Below are 27,478 nucleotides of genomic sequence, written 5' to 3' on the forward strand. Positions count from 1 at the left end.
CTTTGTTCGTAGTGCTCAATAAATATATACTAAATCTAATTACAAGTCAAAATTCTTATTTCTATGGCAATATTTTCCCTAGACACTACTATTAGTCAGCAGTCTCAAAAGCAGGGAATGTGCATGATTATCCATTGAAATGTAGAAAGAAAATTAGAGGTTTACTTATTTTTATATTTAAAGAAAAAGAACTGGACTTTTAGTACAATTTAATAGAGTTAATAGTAGCACCTATCTTCTAATAGGATACTATGGTATGCATAAGATGTCCAAAGATGTCCCTTTCTAATTTCCAGAACCTGCCGATATGTTTGTTGTTTTATGGCAACATGAAAGAATTAAAGTTGCAGGTGGAATTAAGATTGCTAATCAGGCCCTCCCTGGTGGCACAACGGGTTAAAGCACAGCACTAAGAAGCTTGAGCCACTTCCGCATGAGTTCGATTCCTGCCTGCCCCGGAGGAGACCACATGGCATGGCAGACCTCTCCTGACCCACCCGTTGCTCCCCTCAGCAGTGTACTTTGTCGATCTGCCTGTTCTGCTCCCCACTCTGTTCCTGGTGAATCCTCTCACCCTCTGCATCTCTGGCCTGTACCCCAGTTCTATATGAATAAATAAATAAATCTTAAAAAAAAAAAAAGATTGCTAATCAGCTGCCTCTAAAATAATAATAATCACAAAGGTAATTACAACTATGCTTAAAGGTGAAAGAGGGAGGCAGAAGAGACAGTAGTAGTAAAGTGACATAAGGTAGGAAAGACTCACTGGCTATCTTTGAAGATAACAAGGGCCAATGAGTCAAAGAACGCAAGCAGCTGCTAAAGGTTGAAAAAGGGAAATAGATTCTCCCAAACAGCTTCCAGAAAGGAATGCAGCCCTCTTACTAGCTTCCTTTTAGTTTGGTAAGAGCCACATTAGACCTCTAATCTATAAGAACTGTAAGTAATTTGTATTCCTTTAAGCTGCTAGGTTTATAGTAATTTTGCCACAGAAAACTAATAATAGAAACATAATAATAATATTGAAAGTAGTAGAGGTCACTGTCCTATGTTCTATAATTCATAGATCTAGAATGAACTTTGGGCTTTGACCCTTTCTGAAAGGGAAATAACATCATGTTCCTTTGTGACATTGACATCCAGTCAATTAAGTATTTATTGAGCTCACAGTTCTCTATGAAGCTTAGGGTTAAACACTGAAATTGAAATGTTGTCCTTCTTTAAAAGTTTATTACTTAGGGCCCTCCTGGTGGCGCAGCGGGTTAAAGCACTGCACTGAGAATCTAAAGCCGCTTCTGCATGAGTTCGATTCCCGCCTGCCCCGGAGGTGACCACATGGTGTGGCAGACCTCTCCTAACCCGCCCGCTGCTCCCCTCAGCAGTGTACTTCGTCGATCTGCCTGTTCTGCTCCCCACTCTGTCTCTGGTGAAGCCTCTCACCGCCCCTGAGCCTCTGGCCTGTACCCCAGTCTGTGTGCATAAATAAATAAATCTTTAAAAAAAAAAAGTTTATTACTTAAACAGAAGAGTGAATGAAGTATGACACCAGTCTAAAACACACCTAGCTATCCTCATTCTGAAACACACACACACATATGCAAACATATACCCAAACACATGTGCACACAAAACCACCAACTCTGTTAGATTTGAGTTTCCTCAATACTGTATATAACAGAATGTAGTAAGAAGAGTTCTGTGGCTACTATGTTGGAAAGAGCCTGACTTTATGGCCAGGGTTGTCAAGAAAAATTACTACATAGCTCATCTACAATAAACCTAGAAACTATGCTTGGTATGTTCTACCTCATAGCTTGATAGTGCTGAGCCTTTACCCAATTTTATTTTTCTTAAGATTTATTTTATTTAGGCAAACAAGAGTTGGGGTGTAGGCCAGAGGGGCGAGGGATAGTGAGAGGATTCACCAGAGACATAGTGGGCAGCAGAACAGGTAGTAGATTGACAAATACACAGCTGAGGGGAACAGCAGGTAAGATAGGAGAGGTCTGCTGTGTCATGTGGGTCAGTTCCCTGGCTGGTGAGCGAATTCATGCTGCTGTGGCTGCAGATAGCTTCATAGTGCTGAGACTTAACCCCCTGCACTATCAGGGAGGCTCCCAATTTTATTCTTATTTTAAAGATTTATTTTACTTATTTATGCATATAAGAACTGAGGTCCAGATCAGGAGTGTAAGGGCTGAGAGGATTCACCGGAGATAGAACAGGGAGCAGAACAGGTAGATCTACTGAAATATACTGCTGAGGGGAGCAGCAGGTGACACCGGAGAGGTCAGCTGTGCTGTACTGGGTCAGCTCCCTGGCAAGGGATCAAACTCATGCAGCAGTGATTAGTTGGTAATAGCTTGATAGTGCTGAGCCTTTAACCTCTGTGCCACAAGGAAGGCCTGGAATTACCCCAATTTTATCCAGGAAAATGAGGTTCAGAGCATTTAAATGACTTAACAAAGGCTGGAGAAGGTACTGGAATCTGGATGTTTGGTTCCAAAGCTTATGTTTTATTCTGCGACAATGGGTATGGAAGAAAAAATTCCAGTGGAGTTCAATAAAAATGTTGTTTTTCATTCAGACAAAAGAACTGCTTATCTCCAAGTCAATGCAAATCTAAGTTTGTTTTACAAGTCCTTCTGCTACCAACTTATAGCAATAATCAGTACCTATATTGTAGGACTTCTGACTTTTAATGCTCTCTCCAAGAAAATATCTGACTCCATGCTTTATGGTAAAAACAAATAAAGGCCTGAAGTAAGCCTATAACAGGATTTAAAGTGACAGCATATTTACTATATTAATATGCTTTCTAAAAAGCCTACATCTGAACCTACTTAGATTTACTTTTCTATAAAAATTAACTTTTTCCAGAATTTTGATGTTTTAATCTGATTTCCTCCCATAATTTTGGAAGGAAAGGTTCTGCAACTTACTCCACCAGAGTCCACTAAGTTTTAACATGAAACACTAAAATGAACTGCTTAGCAGTTCATTCTTAGAATAAGAGAGGCCAATGGTTCAGATCCAAGTTCCAAAGAGCTATGAACAGACCCATTTTTAAAAAAGTCATTGGGTAAGGCTTTGTGCAGTTCAAACATGTTTCAGAGATACCACATCATGGTATACTGGTTGTATCAGGTCCAGGATACAAGAATTCACAAGGAAAACTCAGTTGAACAGACATGAACCACCAGAGCCTCACATCAGAATATACTAATAGAGCTAGTTTAGCCTAGTTTTCTCTTTTCTGTCCATATTTTTTATAGTTTAATTTTAACATAGCTAAAGGCAGAATAAACATTGCTTGATAATTTCTTGATCATGTCAGCAGTACTATATACAATAAAGTGAGGACTAATCAGGTTCATGGTCTAATTTTACTATTTTAGTGAAATAATTTGAAAATCTAAAATTTTTAAATTAGATCTGTATAAATACTATAAATATTAAAACAGTTCATAAACATTTAAAACTCTAGATTTCTAAGAGGAAAAACAAATACTCTCTACCTTGAATAACAAATGAGACTAGTATTAAATTATTCTAAAAGTATTTATTTAATAAAGTGTTATATTGTTCAATACTGCCATATAAGGAGAAAAATACCAAGTCTCCTGAAAAAGGCAGAATTATTAATAAATACAAATGCATGGACTTTGTTGCTAAAATGTTTTCATTTTTTTCAGTCCAGGAAGTTCAGAAAGGAACTAATAGTATCTAGATCATCACAAATGCTGAAAAATTTCCTCCTTCTCAATTTATCCTCTATACAAAGATTGCTCATGACCTAACGCCAACATAAGAAAATGTAAGCAAAGACTTCAGTTTAAGTGAGCATACTTCGGAAACAACATGCAATGATATTTCTTTTCCAAGTGGAAGAAATGCATAGAGGAAAAAGAACAATTCAATCTAACAAGTATATCTCAAGAAATTATTTAGTACAAGGTACGTGCCATAGGTAAGAGAAATTGGAAACCTTTTCTTATCTATCACATATACTAAGCACAGTGCCTGGTAAAGGAAATTAAATAGAACAAATAAAAACAACATGATGGTTCCTTCTTCAAGAAGTTCACAGGCAATTAATAATAACAATGGATAGCATTAATTCAGCATTTGATTGATGTGTCAGACACTGTTTTAAGTACTTCACAGAAATTACTCCATTGAATCCTTACAAAAAACGTGTGTTCATTGTATAGACATGAAAATTGAAGAGAGATTTAAGTGGCTTCCTTCTTGTCACACACCTAACAAATTCAGAGTCAGGATTGGATTCTTAACTCTAAAGCTTTATGCCATACAATTTCAATGTAAATGCTTCAGATGATTATGATAATATTAATAACAACAGCAATAACAATAACAGTTAAGATATACTGATATACTCCTTTATGCTGTGGTATATTCTTTATATACATTATCTTATTTTATTCTTTATATACATTATCTTATTTAATTCTCCCATCAACTTGGTCTGGTAGTACTATGATTACCACCTACATCACAGATGAAAAAGTTGAAATTTCAGAGGTTACCTAATTTGCTGAATATTTCCTAAGAAACATAACCTCTCCTCTACATTCCAGACTTGTTTATCCAACTGCCAACTTGATTATCTTTTGCAGATTACTTCAATAGCCTCCTTACCTGAATTTTTCTTCTGTACAGGCTTCCATAGCTTTAAACGGGTTTATAACAAAAAATAATAAACCCCGACTGGTCTGTACTCTCACTGAATCTGACTCCTTAGAAGGAACCACTTTCAACTCTTTCAGTTGTTCTGTTTGCCATCACAGCTCTGGCTAATATATTTATACTACTATTTCTTTTTTTAAGGAAAATTTGGTTGTTGTTGATTTGGGGTTTGTGTGTGTGTGTGTTTGTATTGTTTTTATTTTTTGCTTTTTATACAGCTATTTTTGACCTTCTACTGACTTTCCAAGTATAGAGGCTGAGGATTCAACCCCAGCTGCTTCCCTTTCAACAACGGTATAAGATAATGATAGATAAAATCAATATTGAGGAGAAATAAATCAAGACCCCACATTTACATTACTATAACAGATTATAATAGATTATAATCACTGTTAGGCCAAGCAGTATATTAAGGTTACATCCCAGTTCTTACACAACTTTTTATACTTTTCCTAACTTTCTACTTGCTTATTTTTACACTCAAACTTCATTTAATTAGCTATTATATGCCCACCACTAATTCTTCCCACAGCCTCCAAATGAACCACAAAATTCTTTTGAGGATAAATTTCTACCCTGACAAATATACTAGAAAATATAAAATTCTTTCTTCAAACCTCCATTCCCAACATTTCCCTGAAGCTCTTGAACCTTCTACTCCAGTCTGGAGTGCTTATTCTTAACTGTTGAGCAGTGGTCATCCTGGGTCTTTTTCCACCCTACCCCCCCCATGACTTTCATTCTTTATTTTGTTGCTTTGTTTACCCCCTTGTTCTGACCGGATACATGCTTCCTTAGCGTCATAAGAAAAGGCAAACGAGAAGCAAATTTTCTGAGAACTTGCATGTCTGAAAATGTCCATTCAGTCCTCATGCTTAACTGGTTGTTTGGCTGTATATAGAATTCTAAGTGGGAAATAATTTTTTCCCAGAAAGCACTGTTCTATCAGTCTAGCTTCCAAAGCTGATGTTGAAAATTTTGATTTTTTTTAAAGATTGTATTTATTTTTATGTAGAAAAACTAGAATACAGACCAGAGATGCAGGGGAAGTGTTTGAGAGGATTCACCAGAGACAGAGTGGAGAGTAGAACAGGCAGATATATTGAAACACTGCTGAGGGAGCAGTGGGTGAGATAGGAGGATTCACCAGAGACAGTGTGGGGCACACAACAGGCAGATTACTGAAATATACTGCTGAAGGGAGCAGGGGGAGAGACGAGAGGTCTGAGGCACTGTGTGGGTCAGCTCCCTGGCCAGAGTTGGAGCTGTGATGCAGTGTCTGCTGATAGCTTCACAGTGCTGAGACTCAACCCCTTGTGCCACCAAGGAGGCCCACCATTTTGAGTTTTAATCCTTTGTATAAGGATTTGTTCCCCCCTCCCAAAGTGCTTGGAATCTTATTGTTATTACCCGTATTATAAAATCTTATGATATAGTGGGAGATTTTTTAGTCACTGTTCTGGATACTTACTAGGTCCTTTCAATCTGGAAGTTTGCGTCCTTCAATTTTAGAAAAATGTTTAGTCAAAAATAGACTTCCTGGATTGATTCTTTAGTTTTCTTTTTTCTTTTATTTTTCATCTTTGATTTTTCCCTATTAGTGACTGTTTTTTTTTTAAAAAAACTTTATCTCCTCGACCTTCTATTCAAATGGTATTTAAAATTTTTCATAGATTCAATTTCCTAGAATATTTGTGTTTCTTTAATTATTCCTATTTCATGGTATACTAGTCTTCTTTCATGGATGCAATGTCTTCTGTAAACTTCTAACAGATAATAAATAAAAGTTTTGATAATAAATAAAATTTCCTTCTCTTACTTCAAACTATTCAATTTTTCCAAATCTACCTTTGTTGGCAGGTGATGGAGTTGATAGGGATATGACAGGGATGATGCCTGACCATATAAGCCAAGAGGCTCATCATCCCTCACCTCCCTTTTCTCAGTATGGGAAGTTCTCTATCTTCTGTCATATTAGATATTTACATATTTCTCCAAAAATAAAACATTTCTTGTTTGGGTGTGAGTTAACTGATTAGTTCTAATCAATGGGGATGGTGACAGGCCCAGATACCCTGTTTAAAATTTTCAATGTGTTATAAAACAATGTTACCTCTATTAAAAACAAAACAAATACACAAAAAAATCCTGGGGTGGGGAGAAAGATTCTCACATTGGTATTGTTTTCCTCTGAAGTGGATACCTACCTTCAGTTGCCTAGCTTTTGTAAGTTTCTTTGATACAAACTGGCTTGCTTCTAATTGGTAGGGGCTCCTACACATACCGTTCTACAGGCACTGGAAGCAAAGGTGAACAAGATAAAGTTCTAACCTGAGGGAGCTCATACTATACTGGAGGCTAATAAGCAATAGTAAGCAAAGAAGTTAAGATATTTTCAGAGCTATCTGCCAAGAACTGTTTTTTCACTCAAAAGGAAAATGAAGAGATAAATGCTAATGTGAAGGGCTATAAGTTTAGTGTATAGCCTAATGGTTTGACATACATATATATTTCAAAAGTACCACATAGGCAAAGAATTATGAAGTAAACACACTAAGTTTAATCCATCAGCTCAGATGGACATAAGTTTTTTTCTTGTGATGAGAACTTTTTGGATTTACTTTGTTTCACTTTTTATATATTTTTCTTCACCAGGATTACAACTAGAAAGATTTCCTTAAGTCTATCATTTCTAAATCTCATTTGTTCTGGAAAACACAGACATCCTTGAGATAATTTATTTTTAAAACCTAGTCATTTAAACAGTATTCAGTACTAATTTAATACAGTTTTTAAAAAGTCTATTTTTTAATGGGCAAAAGTTTGGTTTACAACACTATATGATTAAAAAATCCTGGTTTACACCTCTTCAACTGTATGTTACCATACTCATCACCAAAGCACCCATAATCCTCAACCATGGTCCACTGATCCTTTAATTCAATGTTTTTTCTAAAGGCTAATCTGGTCCATTCTCATTTAACAAAAGCAGAAATCAAAGCCCAGAAGTCAAATATCCAAGAGACCAAAATTAGGAGACTATGCAGTTGTATTAAGTACATAAAAGGAATAGTGGAAGATAGGCTGGAATAAAAAAAAAAATTAGACTGGATCTTAAATGTCAGTGTAAAGGATTTTTACTCAATTCTGAAATCAGTGAAAGCTATAAAAAGTCTTTAAGAAATAAGCCATACAATTAGAGCTGTGTTTCAGGAAGAGTATTAAAGCAGAACAGAGAGATAAGGGAAAAAATTCACTCCAGGCAAAGAATGCTAGGTTAACAGATGTGTAAAGAAAGGAATAGATACAAAAGGATTTGAAGATTGAGAATCAAGAAATTTGCTTCTGATTAGAAGCAAGGGATAAAAGCAATAACTAAAGATGATTTGGGGGTTTCCAGGATGTGAAGACAGCTACATTAATAACTGAGATTGGGAAGATATTCTGCCATATACTCATATCAGACAATATTAGCCTGTTTCTTAAATGTACAGATTGCTTCCTAAAGACAGTCTGGCAGATACAAGTTGTCTACTTCTCTGTATTCACCATATAGTCTAAGACAGAGCTGGATTAGAAGAAAATCAAGGTAAATATTTGGTGAATTGTAAGCATGTTCTCTCCATTTTAACAAAATGTCAAACTCATCTTGTAAATGGATTTTGAAGGAGAGTCAAACAACTCTGAACAAACTTTGTAGAGAGGAAAATAAATTCAGAATTTGGCCTAAAAAAACAATAAGCACGGGAATGTGAACAAGGAATATTAAATTTCTAAAAGAAATATTAAATTTCTCATAGCATGAAGAAAAACAAAGAAGGATGAGGACAAATCTTGGTACCGGTACTCAAAAGGCCATTGGGGAGTGGAAGTGACCAAGGCATGGAATTGGGTTACAGATCTCCAGCACAAGACTTCCTGGCATAAACACCCTTACTCACAGGAGGTCCAAACAATCAGCTCCTACACTCAACAAAATACTTTATTGTTCCTTGTTTTAACTGATAAAGTAGAGCATCTGATTTAGAGCAACTGATGATTTAAAAAAAATCTTAACTATCTTCATATTTTAAAAAGAACCTATATACACAAACAAAAACCAGACACCTACTGCCTCTATGATTTACAAGATCACTCTATTCCTTCCAACTAGAAATTTTATGAGGATGAAAGATAAAAGTAAAAGAGGAAGTAGGGAGGTTGGGGGTCAAGAAAATAGAATGAAAGAAAACTGCGAAAGTTGAGCTCATGTCCAGAGGATTAAATGCCTACCATCTGGCAGGTCATGCAGATAAGCCTTCTTTCCCAAACAGATTTTCCAAATCACTAGTGCAGCGATTTTCAACTTCTTCTTTTTTGTAAAGCAGGATGCCCTTTTTCAAAACGCATAGACATTCGATACAGAACAGAGAAAAATGGAGCTGCTCTAGCTCAGTGAGATAGAGAAAAGATCTGAAACCTTAAAATGTTCAGCAGCCTCTCTCTGGGAGTCATCCCTTGAGTTGGCATATCTGTGCTATCCCCAGGGTTCTAAGAGATGGGTGCTTTCTGGTGTAAATCTAATTATCTCAATTTGAGAAAAACCCTGGCTCATGCTTCTCAGTTTCTGTACCTACAAAAGAGAATTCATATATTCACAGCCTGCAATAACATTAAGAGTCATACTGATATACAGAAACAAAAATTTAAACTTTAAGAAATACAAAGTATTGACAGTAAATTGTTAAGGTAAAAAAGTATTTAGGAAATAAAAATTGTATGAATTTTGACAATGGAACAGAGTCATGCTTACTTTGGTATTTAACGAATCTTGGGAAAGTATAATGTTCCTACTGCTATAACAGTTCTTCGGGAAACAAAAGCGATGAAGACTCTTTGCTCTAGGCCACTAATAAAATAATTTCCTTTTTTATTCAAAAAGTACAGTAAAAGCAATGACACAAAAACATGAAACATAGAAAGAGAAGCTTCTCTTTAAAAGTAATCTACTTCATAGCTCTTAAACAGCAGTATATTTGAGACAAAAGGCTTATGGAGAACAAAAAGTTACCATCAGAGCGCAAACCCACTATAATTAATATTTTTTTCAGGTAATATATACATATTGTGAAGTAGATGACTGGATTAAAACTATATGGTGCATATACACAATGAAATATTACTCAGCAACCAAAAAAAATAAACACATGCCTTTTGCAGCAACATGGATGGAGCTGGAAAAGATCATGCTTAGTGAAATAAGCTAGAAAGAAAAGGAAAAATATCGGATGGTTTCACACTCATAGCAGGAGTATGAAGGACCAGGCAAGAAAATACTACTACTAATAAATAACTATATACCAGAGACATTTTACCGAGGTGGAAGGGGCAATGGGATCAAAAACAGTGGTGGGAGGGAAGTGCACTGGACTATGGTGATGGCACACAGGTGATTTGGTGATGGGAAGCCCACGGAGATTACAACTGAGATGGACAAAGATGTAAAAATAAACTAGCAATATATATATATATACTTATTGTGGATTAAAACAAATACAGAAGCTTTATATACATTAGTTTACTTGCTGGCTTATTGTAAAGAACAAGGTAGAGTTAACATTCCCTTTCACATATTTAAAAAATTAGCCAAAGGCAAAGATAGTACCATTTTTTTAAGTGAAAAGAGAGGAATATGTCATTCCTAAGCAATGGGACTAAAACTAGATAGGATAAGAATGTTGATAAAGAGATACCAGAATAGAAATGATAACATCAGATTCCTGCCACATCCCATGTCTAGGTTGAAACATACATATTTAGATAAAAAGAGCAAAGATGTAAATGAACTCTAGCTTAGTTTTGCCCAATATAGTAGCCACACTGGCTTCATGGCAATTAAAATCAAATAAAATACTCAGTAACTTGTTCACAGTAGTCACATCTCAGTGATCATTAATCATATGTGGTTAATGGGCAACACGGATAAAGATGACTGCCATCATTGTAGAAAGTTCTATTCAACAGCGTCATTCCAGCAGAGACTCCTAGAATGTATTTAAAATACCAATATACACTAAACAAATGTATGGTAAGTGAATTAGTGATAAAGACAGGTATCAATGGGTTACTAAAAAACTATTCAGAGGAAAATTAATAATAAAAGTTAACATTTACTAGGCACTTAAACACAAGCTGGTACTCTTCTAGGTGCTTTACAGATAATAATTTAATTAATCCTCAATAAAAATTTCATGAGTCAGTTACTGTCACTATGTTCATTTTAGAGGGAACATCAAGAGTCTGAAAGATTAAGTAACTTTCCTAAGAGCCAGGACTTGAACCCAGGCAGCTTAATATAGGATGCAGTCTTTATTTCAATCATTAATCAATACCATACTTCTATATAACAACTATATATAATATTTTTGCTGGACAGAATAAAATTTATTTGAAGACAATATGCCCATGCATTCAGCAGTCAAATTTACAGTGAAGAGAATAAGAAAACAAGTGGTGAAACAAACCAAAAAAAGGCAGGAAATACACCAAATTATTAATAGCAGTTTGATCCCTATGTGCTGAGCACATGGACAATTTTTATTTTCTTGGCTTTTTTGTTCTTGTTTTTATTAACTTTATAACTATTCCATAATGATTATGCATCACTTCTGCAAAAATAAAACAATAAAATATTATTTTTACGCAAATAATAACATGCTCATCTTTAAAATTCCTATGCCGAATATCAAATTAAGATTCATCCATCTTACTCTCAAACATTGCAGAGGCACCCTAACTGATATCTTGATCATCAGTCTGTGTAACACTATAAACTGTTCTGCATTTGCCATTAATTCCCCACTGTCAATTTTAATACCTGTTTAAAATTCAATTTACACAAGCATAATTGTGACTTTATGCAATGCATTTTTCAATAATTTGGCCCAATTCTACTTTTCTTCCTTTATCTGTCAATACTGTCAGATCAAATATTCAAGTTTTTCTAGAAGCCCAGTGAAAAGAGTCCAGGCCCCAGAGTCCCACACAATGGTCAACATAATCTCTTAGTCTCAGTTCCTTTAATGGAGAATAGCTATAGAAATTAGATCTTTGAATAGGTAAAGCATATAACAGCATATAACAAGTCTTCCATAATGGTAGTTCTCATTATTATAACTATTAGTCAAAGGGGTTTTTAATCACTGACTATTCAAAAAATCTTGCACTTTATGGCTGTTTTACTCCTTTCAGAGTTCTTTCCCTATCTTCTAAAAGTTCCAGTTCAAGTCAACCTCCTCAAAGAAAGTTTCCCTGGCTCTATCAAGCAATCTGATCTTTCACCCTTCTGAACTTCTATAGCACTTAGAATTTATTCTACCCAAGTGGTGGTGTCTAAGCTAATTTTATTAGTTCTCTTTTCAAGAATATAAGTTCTACAGGCTCAATTAGTGTGCAAATTCCTGCAAGCATTGTTTTTCCTAACATCTGACACATCAGCAGGCACATGCTAGATGCTCAAAAAAGCCAGTAATCCCATAAAGGAAGACATTTCAAATAAGCAGCATAGCCAAATTCTATAATTTACTGTCACTGACCAAACATTTAAAATCATAATTAAACCATTTGATCTATCTCTAATCCAAGAAAATGCTAGCAACAACTGACCCTAAGGGAACAGCACATTTTACTTTTTCTTACACATAAGCCCTACTTAAATAATATATATTGACTTAAGTTGTCTTATTTGGCTTCATTAAGAAGTATACTGACCTGACTAAAATATCAAGGTACTTAAAGTGTAAAAAATACAGATATTGCTTATGTGATAACTATATAACTTAATTATACATAAAAAATAATTCTCCTTTAAAAGGGTAAACTGTCTCTGCAAGTGAGTACCAAATGCTAAGGGTAGAAAGCCACAGGCATAATTTCACTCTTATTGTTGCTCATTGATTTAATTATGGTTCCTCATAAAGTGATTAAGAAAATTAAACAACCACACAGAAACTAGTCTTTTCTTTTTGACAAATTACTGCTTCAGTATAATGAAAAACTGTTCTAAAGAGCTGCTACTAAGAGTAAAGCAATTTGAAAAACAGAAGGAATTTGCTTTATTAAATGCTGTTAATTACCAGAAAATTAAGTCATAATAGGTAGAAAAGAATGTAGAGCATAGCTAAATCCCAGCAAGATAGATTCAGTATGAAATCTTGAGTCTCTTCTTAGTTTTTAACACTATTCTAACAAGCCTCTGATACTGTTTCAGCTTTCTCAATGAATCCCACAAGGAAGGAAAACCATTACCTAAGGATGTTGGGATGGGAGAGTCTTTTCATGAGCTGTACTTCTTTCAGCATATTTGCTTGGTTGTTGTTTGGTGTGTTCATTTTAAGAGCCATCACCTGACCAGAAGCTCGGTGGCGCACCTAGGAAACGAAAACAAGACGCTCAATGCTATATATGAAGTCAATGCTATATATGAAGTCAAAGTCTAGGCATGTAGAAAATACCATCACATTGTAGTGCCTGTTTAGATAAAAAAGATATGGTAAGAACTTTTTTTTGCAAACTTGGAATACATTTGGATCTCATCTCCACTTAAGAAGATGGAGTTACTGCATTTAATATCAAAAGTCTTTCAGACTATGTTGGCCAAAACAGCACTATTAACACCTCAAAAAATCATGTCTTTTTAAAAAATATATGGGGAAAATTTATTAGACTAGTTCCTTATGGCTAACATTACTGAGTTTTAGGACACATACAGGATATAAAGTTCCTTCAGGGGAATTTTAAATGTGTACAAAAATGATGTTCACATAAATCTCACACATACTTAATGAACTATAAAACTTACTGTTTTATGGGAAACTAAGGCCACATCCTCAGAATCTCTTCCAAACACCATTAAACATATGTAAGGGAAAAAATATTTCATGTCAAATATAGAGTCAGTGAATCTCTTAGGATTAATATTGTAGTAACCCAACCCAAGTACTTTTTGCTTTTAAGATTTATTTATTTATGCATACAGAACTGGGGTACAAGCCAGAGGTGCAGGGGTGGTGAGAGTATTCACCAGAGACAGAGTGGGGAGCAGAATAGGCAGATCAATGAAATACACTGCTGAGAGAAGCTGCAGGCAAGACAAGAGAGGTCTGCTGTGCCATGTAGATCACCTCCAGGGCCAGGGATCGAACCTGCACTGAAGCAGTGCAGCTAGCTTGCAGTGTTGCGTCCTAATCCGTTGCGCCACCAGGGAGTGCCCCTAAGTACTTTCTAATCATCTAAAAACTTTCAAGTCAGTTAAAAAAAAAAAAGTGGGCCACATCACAGACTGTTACCTATACACAAAGGAAACGCTGCATCTAAAAAAGTACTCATCCACTATAGAATTCAAACTTTTCACATGTAATGTTATTTTATGATCTCAGTGCATACTCCATTGGTTTCAAAAACCACAATATTTCACTTGCAAGAAAATTAATTGGTTTTCATTCTCTAAATGTGGTCTAAATAGTAGCACAAAAGGAAACTATCAGAGAAATATTTATCTTACTGAAGAAAAGCTCAAGTTTTCATTGAGGTATTATAAATGAGGCAGTAAAAAAATTGTGAAGGACCAAGGGCCCCATTACTTGTTGGTTTAAAATGTTTCATTTCATATATTGCACAACAGGGACTTATTATATAAAAGTGTCATCATTCTATGGGCTTTAAAAGTACTGTTTCAGGGGGCCTCCTTGGTGGTGAAAGGGGTTAAGTTTCAGCACTATGAGGCTATCTGCAGCATGAGTTTGATCACTGGCTAGGGAGCTAAACTACCTGATGTAGCAGAACTCTCCTGACTCTCCCACTGCTCCCCTCAGCAGTATATTTCAGTAGAGCTACCTGTTTGGCTCCCCACTCTGTCTCTGGTGAATCCTCTCACCCCCATACCTCTGACCTACACCCCAGCTATTGTATGCATAAATAAATAAAATGAACCTTTTTGAAAAGAAAGAGTACTGTTTCAGTATGTTTTATAGCTGACCAAATGGAAATTTCAATAGAAAGCATGACAATCTACTAAACTCTACCATGCCTTGAAATTTCTTAAAATATCAATAATCGGATTAAATTTAGCATATTAATACTGGACAGACAAGTAGCTTATTTTATCATTCAAAGAAACAATGTTTCAGAATGGACAGACAGAAGAAGTAGAAAGCAAAGAGCCACAGGAACTCTAAGATAGAAAAACTAAGGGGTAACACTGGCTGCCTCTCTCCTCTTCTAGATCACTTAGTGAGATTTGGAACCCAATTCTCTTCCTAGTGCATCAATGATTCTGTTGTCATGTACCTCGTGATTGATGAAAGAGAAGTGGCTTTCCTTTTCAGATCCTGCATGGATAAGAGAGACATTTAAACACAAAGAACTCACTGTATTTTTCCAACTCTATTTACAGAAGACATCTGTGTTTTAATAAGAACTCTCCATTCTGAAAAGTCACTACTTTTTTTCATCATTTGAAAACTATGTTTTTGATAAAATTTCAGTTTTTAAGAAAGCTTGATGTTGAGATAATGTTTGCAATCCAGAGATAAATAATTTGTGTATCAAACTAATCAGAAAAAGACCCTACTAATTAAACAAGTAGACAAGATGCTGAACATATTCATAACTCACTGTATTTTGTATTTCATTAACAAAAAATATGCTTTCTTCTAGGCCTCCAAGTTTTATTTATTTTTCAAGACCATATTCATCCTCCTTCTCTCTGAAGCCTTCCTTGGCTTTTTCTGGGAACTATTCATGGTTTCCTTCCTTACATACTGTAGAACTATATTCAAACACCAAAATCACAATTATTTTCACAAATATCTCTTTACTAAGCTATAATGCATCTTGAGACCAGGGTCTACACTTTGCTTTCTACATCTTTGCTTTGCAGTGACCAGAAGGCCTGGTACATCGTAAGACATAGTGAAAATGATGACAACAACCATTAAATGAAATGTCTAGTAAATATACTTTCCAAATACTAGCAAATCACTTATTTATCCAAGCTATTTCTTGGTGGGGTGGTAGAGTGAAAGAGGAGGGGTGAAGAAGCGGGAGAGGTGACTGATTATCTTTCCTTTTCTGTTTTTGGTAGCAGAGGTTATAGGGAGAGGATATAAATAGAGAAGCAGAATAAGTTTGGTCAAAATTTGGACCTCTCTGATGGTATAGGGATTAAAGGTAGTGCTATCAAGATATTGTCAGCCACTTCAGCATGAGTTCCAATCCCAGCCAGGGAAGTGACCCGAATGGCACAGCAGACCTCTCCTGTCTCACCCCTACTACCATCAGCAGTGTATTTCAGTAGATTCACCCATTCTGCTCCCCACTCTGTCTCTGTTGAATCCTCTCATCCCTACCTCTCTGGCCTACACCCCAGTTCTTGTATGCATAAATAAATAAATCTTAAAAAAAAAAGTTTGATCAAAAATTTCTCCAGTTTATCCTTAAAAAAGAACAAAAAATAAGCTATATGTCTAGTCAAGAGAAGAAAAATGATGACAGAACATCAACATTTATATAAATGTTGATGGAATATGCACATAAGGAAAATCATCATGAGACTTTAGTTAAATCTGAAAGTATTAAAAGATTTAAACACTTTTATCTCTACAAGTGATAAGGGAAGAAAAATGTACCATACAATACAGAGGCCTACCTAATATGAGGAACCTACTTAAATTCAGGAGGACCTTCAATCTAAGTTATCAAAACCACAAACATGCATTAGTCCTCAAATTTTATGATTTTCAAAGTAGAGGTTGTCCTCTATACAAAAAAAAAAAAAGTTACTTCTACTAAGAGGATTCTCAAGAGATTTATACCTTTAAATATAAAGGTAGACTTTATTTCTGTTCCTTTCCTTCTTAAACATTTTCTTTCTAAAAATAAATAAATAAATAAAGGTAAGACCTTCCTCAAAAAAATTAAAAATAGAATTGCCATATGATACAATTTTACATCTGGTTATATACCAAAAAGGACTTGAAAGCAGAGTCTCCAAGTTATAATTATATATCCATGTTCATTGCAGTATGATTCATTATAGTCAGTAGATGGAAGAAACCCAATATGGTATATATATAAAAAGGAAGGAAATTCTGGCACATGCTACCATATGGACAAACCTTGAAAATACTATGCTAAGTGAAATAAGCCAGTCACAAAAAGACAAATACTGTGTGATTTCACATAAGTGAAATCATTTTATAAAAAAGTACCAACGGTTGTCAAATTCATAGAGAGAAAATATAGAATAGTGGTTGCCAAAGGACTGTGGGGAGAAGAAGAATGTGGAGTTGACTAATGTATACAGAGTTTCTGCTTTGCAAGATGAAGGGTTCTGGAGAAGAAGGAAAGCAGGGAGGGAAAGGGGGCAGGGAGAGAGAAGGGAAGGAAAAGAGAGGAGGAAGAAAGGAAGAGAGGAAAGACAGGGAAAGGAAAATCACCAAGGTAAGAAAACTACTGCCTTTTAATTTCAGTAATATAGAGGATCATAAAAATTACTATGAATATCTAAACGCCAACAAACTGGATAAGCTAGATGAAATGGACAAATTCTTAGAAATCCATAAGCCTTTGACAATAAGGAATAAATAGAAAACCTGAACAAGGCAATCAAAAATAAGGAAACCGAAACAGTAATCAAAAGTATCCCAAAAAACCAGGCATAGCCAGTTCACTAGTGAGTTCCACAAATCTTCAAAGACTATTATCTATTCTTCTCAAACTCTTCCAAAGGATAAATTGCTCCACTCTGTTTCCTTAGTACTCTGTCCTTATTTATCTCTATTACTGCATATTTGCAGTTGTTCTTAGTCTACTTGTCTATCTATCTGCTACATGCCTAAGTGCAAAGAAAGTCTTATTCATTTCTTTATCCTAGAATAGTAAATTCAGTTTACCCCCTTTTGTAACCCAATACATTCTGACTTGCAGGATTTATTCCCAAATAGACAAGTCTAGCTTTTTGCCAAAAATCTTTAAAAGTTAAGAGGAAATACTGGTTACCAGGGAGATTAAAATTACTATCTTAATTTATGTCAGTCTGTTTGGATAAGCACCAAAGTAGTTCCAGTAGTATACAAAAGATTTGCTCCTAGGTAATCCCATTGTCTTACTCATTTTTCCCTCTTCCAATGTGTATACAAATTACATTTCTAAATTTCATTCATATAAATGTATTTGTACTTAATTTGCTTTGGACATTCATTGTTCTTACACCAAATAAGTAAAATAAAGAACTATAAACAACAACAACAAAAAAAAGTTAAGAGGAAAGGGTGCCCTACCTGGTGGCACAACAGGTTAAAGCACTGCACTATGAAGCTGTCCGCAGCCACTGCAGCACCAGTTGGATCCCTGGCCAGGGAGGTGACCCACATGGTATAGCAGACCTCTCCTGTCTAGCCTGCTGCTCCCCTAAGCAGTGTGTTTCAGTAGATCTGCCTGTTCTGTTCCCCACTCTGTCTCTGGTGAATCCTCTAGCCCCCTGCACCTCTGGCCTATACCTCAGTATTGTGTGCATAAATAAATAAATCTTTAAAAAAAAAAAGTTAAGAGGAAAGGAAAGCAAGGCAATAGTCGTAACTATCCACAGACATTAGCAAACTGATTTTGGGATAGAAAACATTTGCCACAGTCGACACACAATCCCATGCCCATTACTTATTACTCTACCCTATCTTTATTCCATTCAAGTAAGGAAACTAATGTGCAAATGAGAATGACAGCTATTATGAAGGTGACACTAATTCAGCTCTAATTAGTATTTTAAAATTTAAATTATTTCAATATTTTAACAATTTTTAATGACAATAAAAAGCAATATACCTCATTTTTAGCAGGGTAATATGAAACCAAGTTGAGAGTCTGTTTTCTAGCACAGTTCCTAGATTTACTAGCTGATTGCCCTAAAAATGTTTGCTGGATTTAAATGATTAACTGAGTCAGGAAGCTTATTTTTAGGAGTGGGAAGCGTAAACCCCTGACTAGCTCAGAAAAATAGTAAGGAAAGAAATAACAATAAGGAAAACAACATAAGTACTGGCAAAGCAATTAATCATAAAGTAACTATGAAATGAGTAACAGGAGGAATCACATTCAATATATAATAGGTTTAGAATATTGGTATAGTAACAATAACATACACAAACATAGTTTAAAGCATTGTGTTCAATAGCAATTCTAATACCTTTCTTAAGTTTTTGAAGCTGTCTGGTTTTAACAATGGGGGGTGGGGTGGGGCAGGGAGTGTTGCTGGGCAGAAACGTGTGACACCCTGCAAGGTAAGGGACAGCAAAACACAAGGAAGCATTGTTCCATGTGTTGCATGAAATTCAAATGCCTCAACAGACACTCATGTAAATGAAGAACATACTTATTACTACCTGAACATGGATTCTAATTCCATTTTACATAAAAACAAAGTCATCTTACATGGTTTTAGTATATACTGAATTTTCCAGGAATGCAACTGCTTGGCAAATCGAAGACAAATTGTTGTTTTTGTTCTATTTTAGAACATCACTAGAAACAAAATTTAAACATCTGATCACTATAGCAGTTTTGCTCCTGGTGTCTGAAACCCAGCACAACACAATTGCTTCTGAATCCACCTGGAGGTTATATATTTGTGGTGATTTATTTAGCCTTTATATCCAATATTAAATATAATAAAAAATATATTTTTGTTTTGCTCACAAATGAAGTTATCAAGGTACCTACTCTGCCAATATTTGTCCTCTAATGAAACATATTAACTGAACATTTGATAAAGAAAAAAAGGTGATAAAGTAGACAAAGATACATAATACCTCTCCTTGTTTTCTATCCTTTATCAACCTATAATTTGTCTTAGCAAACGACAGTATCTTATTTCAACTGAGGTGACATCCTTCTTATCACATACTAGGCAAGTCTGGTCTGTAATTACACTTTTATTCTAACATCCACTGGCATCTTCTAATTTTTCTTTTTACATAGAGTGGCTTCTGGTTTTTTTTTTTTTTAAGATTTATTTATTTATGCGTACAAGATCTGGGGTGTAAACCAGAGGTTTGGGTGGTGTAAACCAGAGGTTTGTCTGATTCACCAGAGACAGAGTATGGAGCAGAACAGACAGATATACTGAAATACACTGCTGAAGGAAGCAGTGGGAGAGAAAGGAGAGATCTGTCACACCATATGGGTCACCTCCTCTCACCCTCCTGCCTATACCCCAGATCTTGTATGCATAAATAAATAAATCATTTTTTAAAAAAAAAAAGAAGAAGAAGAAGAGACAATCGCCTCCCTGATGAGAGGAACACCAGGTGAGACAAGAGAGGTCTGCTACGCCATGTGGGTCACCTCCCTGGCTGGGGATCAAACTCATGTCGCAGTGGCTGCAGATAGCTTCAGACTACTGTGGTTCAACTCCTTGTGCCACCAGGGAGGACCCCAATTTTTTAAATATTGAGCAGTATAACCTATATTACCTATTAATTTCATGTTAGGATAGTTATAGTTACAATATAGTTAGCATTATAGCACTTGCTACATTCTGGTTTAAGGTCCCAGAACAGGTGATCCCAAAAAGTGCCAGAGTAAATAAAGAAACAGTCAATGAATGATACCCTAAACTTCCCCTTCTAAAAGCAGGAAATAAATCTCCAAAGCTGAAGGGTGGGTGCACTCCCTTAACCAAGAGGAGGACAGTATTTTATCACCAGAGGAGGGTTTTAGGCTCTTTCTTGCTATGTCAACAAACTTTGTTAAATTCCTCACTAAATGGGGTCTAAGCCAAACATTTCTTTGTACTGTAAATTCTCATAGACTGACAATCGCTTTCTCTAAAATGAATAAAATCAGGTCACTCATCAATCCACCTATTTATTGGTACCTTTATGTGAATATGTATTAAAATGATTTTTTTTTTCTGGGGCCTCCCTTGTGGTGCAAGGGGCTAAATCTCAGCACTATGAAGCTAATTGATGCACAAATTTGATCCCTGTCCAGGGAGCTGACCCACAAGGCACAGCAGACCTCTCCTGTCACACTCACTGCTCCCCTCAACAGTGTATTTCAGCTAACCCACCTGTACTGTTCCCCACTCTGTCTCTGGTGAATACTCTCACCCCCTCCCACACAATTCTGGCCTAAACCCCAGATCTTGTATGCATAAATAAGTAAATAATATTTTTTTAAATAATAAAAGAAAATTATTTTTCCTCCTGTTATTCTGTATTGCGTCAAAAGGGATAAATGAAAATCCTCCCACTCTCATCATCAAGTCAGTAACTACATTATAACGGCTCTCTCTATATTGACTCATTTAATCTTCAAAATGGTCCCATGAAGTTAGGTATTACCAATATCCCCTTTATAGCTATGTTAAATGAAGTACATAGAAGTTAGATAATTTTTTGCAGATCACACAAGATGATACATCCAGTAAATGACAAGTTCAGAATTTAAATTGAGATAACACAAAGAACATTGACTTGATAGAGCTAAGAACAACTAAGAGAAAAACACTGCATGGACATTACATAATAATTATTCTGCTAATAAATTATCATAATCTTATGGGCATCTAAATAAATAACAGTAGTATATAAAATACAAGGCAAATTGGACAAATATACAATCTTAATATTTTAACACATCTCTCAAGAAATGGAAAATACAAGCAGACAAGAAATGATACGGTACATTTTAATAACAAAATTGATGTGCTTGATCTAATTTGTTCCAACAAAGGTAGTTTTTGTTTTTTCAAGTAGACATGAAAAAAAATCAAATGGATGAGTACAACATCTTAAAGGAATTCTCAGACAATCACAAACAATCAATGTGATTCAAAAACCACACATCCAGACCACTATGAAATGAAATTAGAAACCAACAATAAAAAGATAATAAAAATAAGGTTACACTGCCTTCCTGATGGCACAAAGGGTTAAGCCTCAGTACTATGAAGCCATCAGCAGCCACTGCAGCTGAGTACCATCCCCAGCCAGGGAACTGACCTACATGGCACAGCAGAACTCTGCTTCCTGCCAGCTGCTCCCCTCAGCAGTGTGTCTCAGCCAATCTGTCTGTTCTGCTCCCCTCTCTGTCTCTGGTGAATCCTTTCACCCCCCACTATACTGGCCTACACCCCAGCTCTTGTATGCATAAATAAAATAAATCTTTTTTCTTTTTTTAAGAAAATAACCCTTTCCCTACCTGTCCTTCCAAGAAAACTCTTTCCTTCAAGAAAACTCAAGGATGAAGTCATCTGGAAAGCCTTTGCTGAATCCTCAAACATGGTTGTACTGATACCAAATACTATATTCTATTATTATTATTATTATTATTATTATTATTATTATTATTATTATTATTATTATTATTATTGACTCACTTATTTGACATATTAAGTTAAGCAAAGAAAAATATATGTAACTACATATAGAGAATCATATTCGAATGTTACTTAAACAAACAGTAGTGATGAAAACTATGCAATAGATCCCAGGATTTAATGCAAAAACGCCTAGAACAGAAAAATATTTCATGCTTCTAACTTCACTAAATCAGTAGAACATGTTTCTTTTCTATTCCCTAGTCTTCCCAGTGTTTATCTGCAGAAGATCATTATATCCTCCACTGGTAATCTGGGATCATCATTCAGGACTCTCATACTACTTTGGTATAACATAATTTTCACCATCTTCAGCTTTCACTTTTCAATCTTTCCTTCTTGTTGTTTTACTTCCTTTTCATACATCACTTTTTCTTTTACCAGTTGCTTCACCATACCAGCTTTGATCTTGATCTACCTCATAAGGAATTGGCCTTGGTCCTCCAGCATCTCAAAAGTGAGATAGCACAATGAAAGTTTTCTTTTTTATTAATTCTTTAGCACCCTATGCACACATTCATTTAGCAGCTATGTATTCAGCAACGTCAGACCCTTGCTAAAGGCTCTATCCTGCAAATAGTGTAATATTTTTAAAAATATTTTTAAAAGATTTAATTATTTATACATACAGAACTGGGGTAAAGGCCAGAGGTTCAGAGTAGGTGAGAGGATTCACCAGAGACTGAGTAGGGAGCAGAACAGGCGGATTGACAAAGGGGAACTGAGGGGAGCAACAGGTGAGACAAGAGAAGTCTGCTGCAAGTCTGCAACGTCATGTGGATCACCTCCCGGGCAGGGGATCAAACTCATGCTGAAGCAGCTCGGGTTAGCTTCTCATAGTGCTGAGCTATAACCCATTGCGCCACCAGAGAGGACCTCAAATAGCGTACTTTACATACATTTCCTATCATACACCTTAAGCAAGTATCTTTTACAAGGTAGGATTTTTTTTTTTAAGATTTATTTATTCATATAGAACTGGGGTGCAGGCCAGAGATGCGGAGGGTGACAGGATTCACCAGAGACAGAACGGGGAGCAGAACAGGCAGATCAAAGAAGTACACTGCTGAGGGGAGCAGCGGGAAGGTCAGGAGAGGTCTGCCTCGCCATGTGGTCACTTCCGAGGCAGGTGGGAATCAAACTCATGCGGAAGTGGCTTTAGTTTCTTAGTGCTATGCTATAACCCACTGAGCCACCCGGGAAGGCCTACAAGGTAGGATTTTATCTATTTCTTTATCCTTAGGTCAGTTTCCCATACCTAATAAGCATTAACTATATATTCGATGAGTAAACAAACAATTAAGTTAGCAAATACTTACAATATTTATCATATACCGAAATGGAATTATCAGCATTATGCTTGCAATTACAAAGGAAAAGCAACAACTTTCTCAGTAATCCACTCTAAAATCAGGGTTTTTGGGGTAATATCTTCATATCCCCTCATAAATGGCTTATCACTTACAAAAATATTTCTATGTACTAAATGAATATAAGTTGTACATTTAACTGTGTACTTCCAGTTTTTTTCAGCTGGATTATCGATTTAAGCAAAGGAACTTAGAAAATATTTCTGCATAGCAATAAATATGCATGCAGTACATTTTTATATCTGATATCTGTTGATATCACCTAGTGCCAAGCTTAGCCCAGAAACACATCTTCAACATTCTTTTTTTTTTTAAGACTTATTTATTTATACATACAGAAATGGCCAGTTTGATATGAGAAGACAGATATACCACCGACCATAATACACCAGGTACCACACACCTCTTGTTCATGGGCATTTTGGCATTGGGGATGGTTCAGATCACTCCCAGGATTCACAATTTTGTTCCACAAGCAGCCTTGGTACACTGACCAGTCAGAGCAAAACGTCTGAAAACTATGTCAAAAATACCTACTATGCTTACTCCTAAACTTCACCCTCAAGCTAAATATCTCACATCATCCTTGTAGTCCAGTTCTCAGTCACCTTACAAAAATTGCCTTATACAATCCCAAGACTATAAAACTTAACTATTTTCTGACAGTGGTAGTTAAAAGTATGTAGGTTTTACATTTTGTTAGATCATATACAGTGCTGGTGAAAACCTTTTTTATTTAATCTTTTTATTATCATAACATAGGTTTACAGCACTGTATATGATTTAGGAGAATAGATTCACAGCTTGTCATGTATGGCAGCACACCCACCACACCAACAAAACCCACATCCTTGACCCAACCAAAAATACTGTTTACAATGTGGCTGCAGAGAGGATTGTGTAAAGAAGTACAAGCACAACTATGAAATAACATATAAATAATTTGAGAAAAATCCTCTAGTATTGTAGATTCCAGTTGCAACAATGATTACACTTAAGAAAGAAAAAGTTTACTCTCTTGAAAATTTCATGTTACATTTGGAGAAGTTAAAATTACAGTGAGCTGGGAAAGGAAACCACCATAACAAAACCAGCATTTTGAGATTCAGAATATTACTTCTCAGACAAAGTTACCAGAGGTCAAAACACCTTACCTTCCCAAACACACAAAAATAAAACATCCTAGAACAAAATAACATTTACACACTAAAATCTTTCAACTTTCCTTATACCAGAACTGTTTATAGTAGTACAGATTTAGAGTTCGCATGACAAACTCCATGTGCACTAAATAATAAATGCATGACCATGAATGTGAATAAATCAATTTTTCAGTACCAAGCAGATGGCAGATATCTCACTCCTTTAGTTCTAAGTTTATTGTCTTACAGTCGGCATTTCCAGTCAGTGCAGCAAATGTAGAAAAAAATACCAGGGGAGAAAGAAAATATTTATTTTTTACATAAATATAGAATACTTTTATATTAATACCTATAAAATGTCAGCTATAAAACATTATATATCAATATATTATTGATATTGTACTTTAAATTTATATATCAACCATCATATTCCAGAAATATAGCATAAATATATAAAACTAATAATTTCTTTATTGCATACTGAATCAAAATTGAATATACTATTTCATTTACCAGCTAAGTAGATAAGAATTCAAGTCCTGGCTGCACCATTTACTTGTGATAACTAACAAGATCTAAACACTGTGGAACCTCAATTTCCTCATTTATATAATGGAAGTATAATTACTTAATGGATTTTTGTGGTAATTTTAAAGGATTATGTATGTATATAAGTTCTTAAAAGAGCTTATCAAAATGTTTAACAGATCTTAACTGTATCTATAATAGAAATAATAACTAGCCCAATATAGTATATATTATATGCTATACATTATTCTGTATACTTTATGTACCCTAGCTCATTATATCTTCTCAACAACCCCATAACCTGCCCAAGACCAAAAAGTTTAAAAATGATCAAACCAACATTTAAAAGGACAGTCTGCTATGCTCACTGTCAACATTTTCTTACAATGTGTACGCATGGATTTCTTTTTGTCATGTAACAAAGACTTGGTAAGTGCCTTTTACCTAGCAGCATCTGTAATAAGTAATAAAGACACAGACGAAAAACAGAGGGAGTCTTGAGCAGACAAAGGCAAACATATAAATAAATGCCATCAAATATATCATTACTCTGATAAAAGTCTGTACACAGTATATAAGCGGCATAAAGAAAAAAATAATGGTAAGGGAAAAAGGCATCTGAGTTCACAACGACCACTAAAAATGAAAACACATCCCAAAATTAGTGGGTTGACTTAAGATCAAATTTGAGCTGTCTAGTAAAACTGAAAGAAAAACATCATCATCAAAAATAACAAAAGCTACTATTTGCTTGATTAAACATTGTACAAGGTGGTCTATATTTTTCATTCGATCCCTCCAACACTACAAAGTAGGTATTGTAATACAGGATACAGTGAAAAGAACACAAACTTTGTTCTCATCTTAGGTTTGAATTTCTTCAAGTCTCATTCATTCACACACAAACACACATAGGTTCTCTTACCTCTCTTGCTACTCCTATTCAGGAACCAGCTCCTCCTTCCTATTCAGCCTTAAAAATACTGGAATTCCTCACTGCTTGGTCCCTAGCCTTCTATTCTGCTTATTTACAATTGCTATGTAATACCATTCACACATACTGAGTAACATCAGTTACTCTGTTAATGGCTCTTAAACCTTCATTTCCAAATCAGCTCTATCATCTACGCTCTAGAACTTTATAAGCAATGCTTATTGGTCATTTTCATGTATAGATATTATAAGCATCTCAAACTCTAGTTCAAATCTGATATCATCAAATGTACTTCTCTCTCAAGGTTCAAATATTCAACTGCTCATGCTTAACATGATCTGATTCCTCCTTTCTCTCACCATCACATTCACCAAATGCTATAGATAACATCTTTTAAATATCTATCATTTTTATATGACAAACGTGACTTTAATGAAAAACATTAATAAAAAATATAAAAGCCACACATTACATCTTTTAGCTAGACTGTTTCCAAAAATACCTCTGGCCTGTACTCCAGTTCTGTATGCATAAATAAATAAGTCTTTTTTTTAAAAAATGTAGCCTAATAGTCTTAATATTTATTGAAAGCCAGACTTCAGAACTAAATGAAATGGTGATTGAAATGCTAATATAACTAAGGTGTATTTTTTATGAATAACCAGAACCTTCTAAATTCTGAAACTGAATTTTTTAAAAAAGATTTATTTATTTATGCAAACAAGAACTGAGGTGTAGGCCATAGGTGTGGGGGTGGTGAAACAATTCAGAGTCAGAGTGGGAAGCAGATCAGGCAGAGCTACTTAAATACAGTTAGGGGAGCAGTGGGTGAAACAGGAGAAGTCTGCTATGCCATGTGGGTCACCCCCCTGTCTGGGGATGGAATTCAAGTTTTAGTGGGTGGTGATAGCTTGAAAGCACTGTTTCTTTAACTCCTGTGCTACCAGAGAGGCCCAACTGAATTACTTTAAAGGAATACAAAAATCTACATCCTTCAATGTAAAGTCATCCATCAATCTTTCTTTTGCAATGTAGGGCAGCTACAAATCTCCAAGTTACTGCATAATTTTTATCTCCTATGCCGGAAGTCAAATATTTCCTTTTATTGCGAGTGGCATTTTTTATTTAACTTGCCTTTTTAAGCTCTGTAATCATCTGGACTTTGCAATCAAAGATCAAAATTAACCACCATCTAGTTGTGTGCTACAGAGTTATTGGAACAGGGCTGGCAAATTTGTTCTGCAAAGAGTGAGATGACAAATATCTTAGACTTTAAGGGCCATATGGCCTCTGATGCAACTACTCAATTCTGCCATTGAGTCACTAAAGCAGCCATAGAAAATACATTAACAGTGTGCATGTGTTCCAATAAAACTGT

At 35.3% G+C, this 27,478-nt stretch overlaps 1 protein-coding gene across 1 annotated transcript in view; it reads right to left on the bottom strand.

Annotated features, from left to right (window-relative positions):
- Positions 1-27,478, bottom strand: part of TESK2 (testis-specific kinase 2) — an 89,953-nt gene that overhangs the window by 42,349 nt on the left and 20,126 nt on the right. Inside the window, 1 exon segment of the mRNA XM_004679472.2 lies at positions 12,997-13,118. Coding sequence (XP_004679529.1) covers positions 12,997-13,118 — 122 coding nt within the window.

Source organism: Condylura cristata, unplaced genomic scaffold (assembly GCF_000260355.1).
Source record: "Condylura cristata isolate star-nosed mole 26May11 unplaced genomic scaffold, ConCri1.0 scaffold00008, whole genome shotgun sequence".
Lineage (NCBI taxonomy): Eukaryota > Metazoa > Chordata > Mammalia > Eulipotyphla > Talpidae > Condylura > Condylura cristata.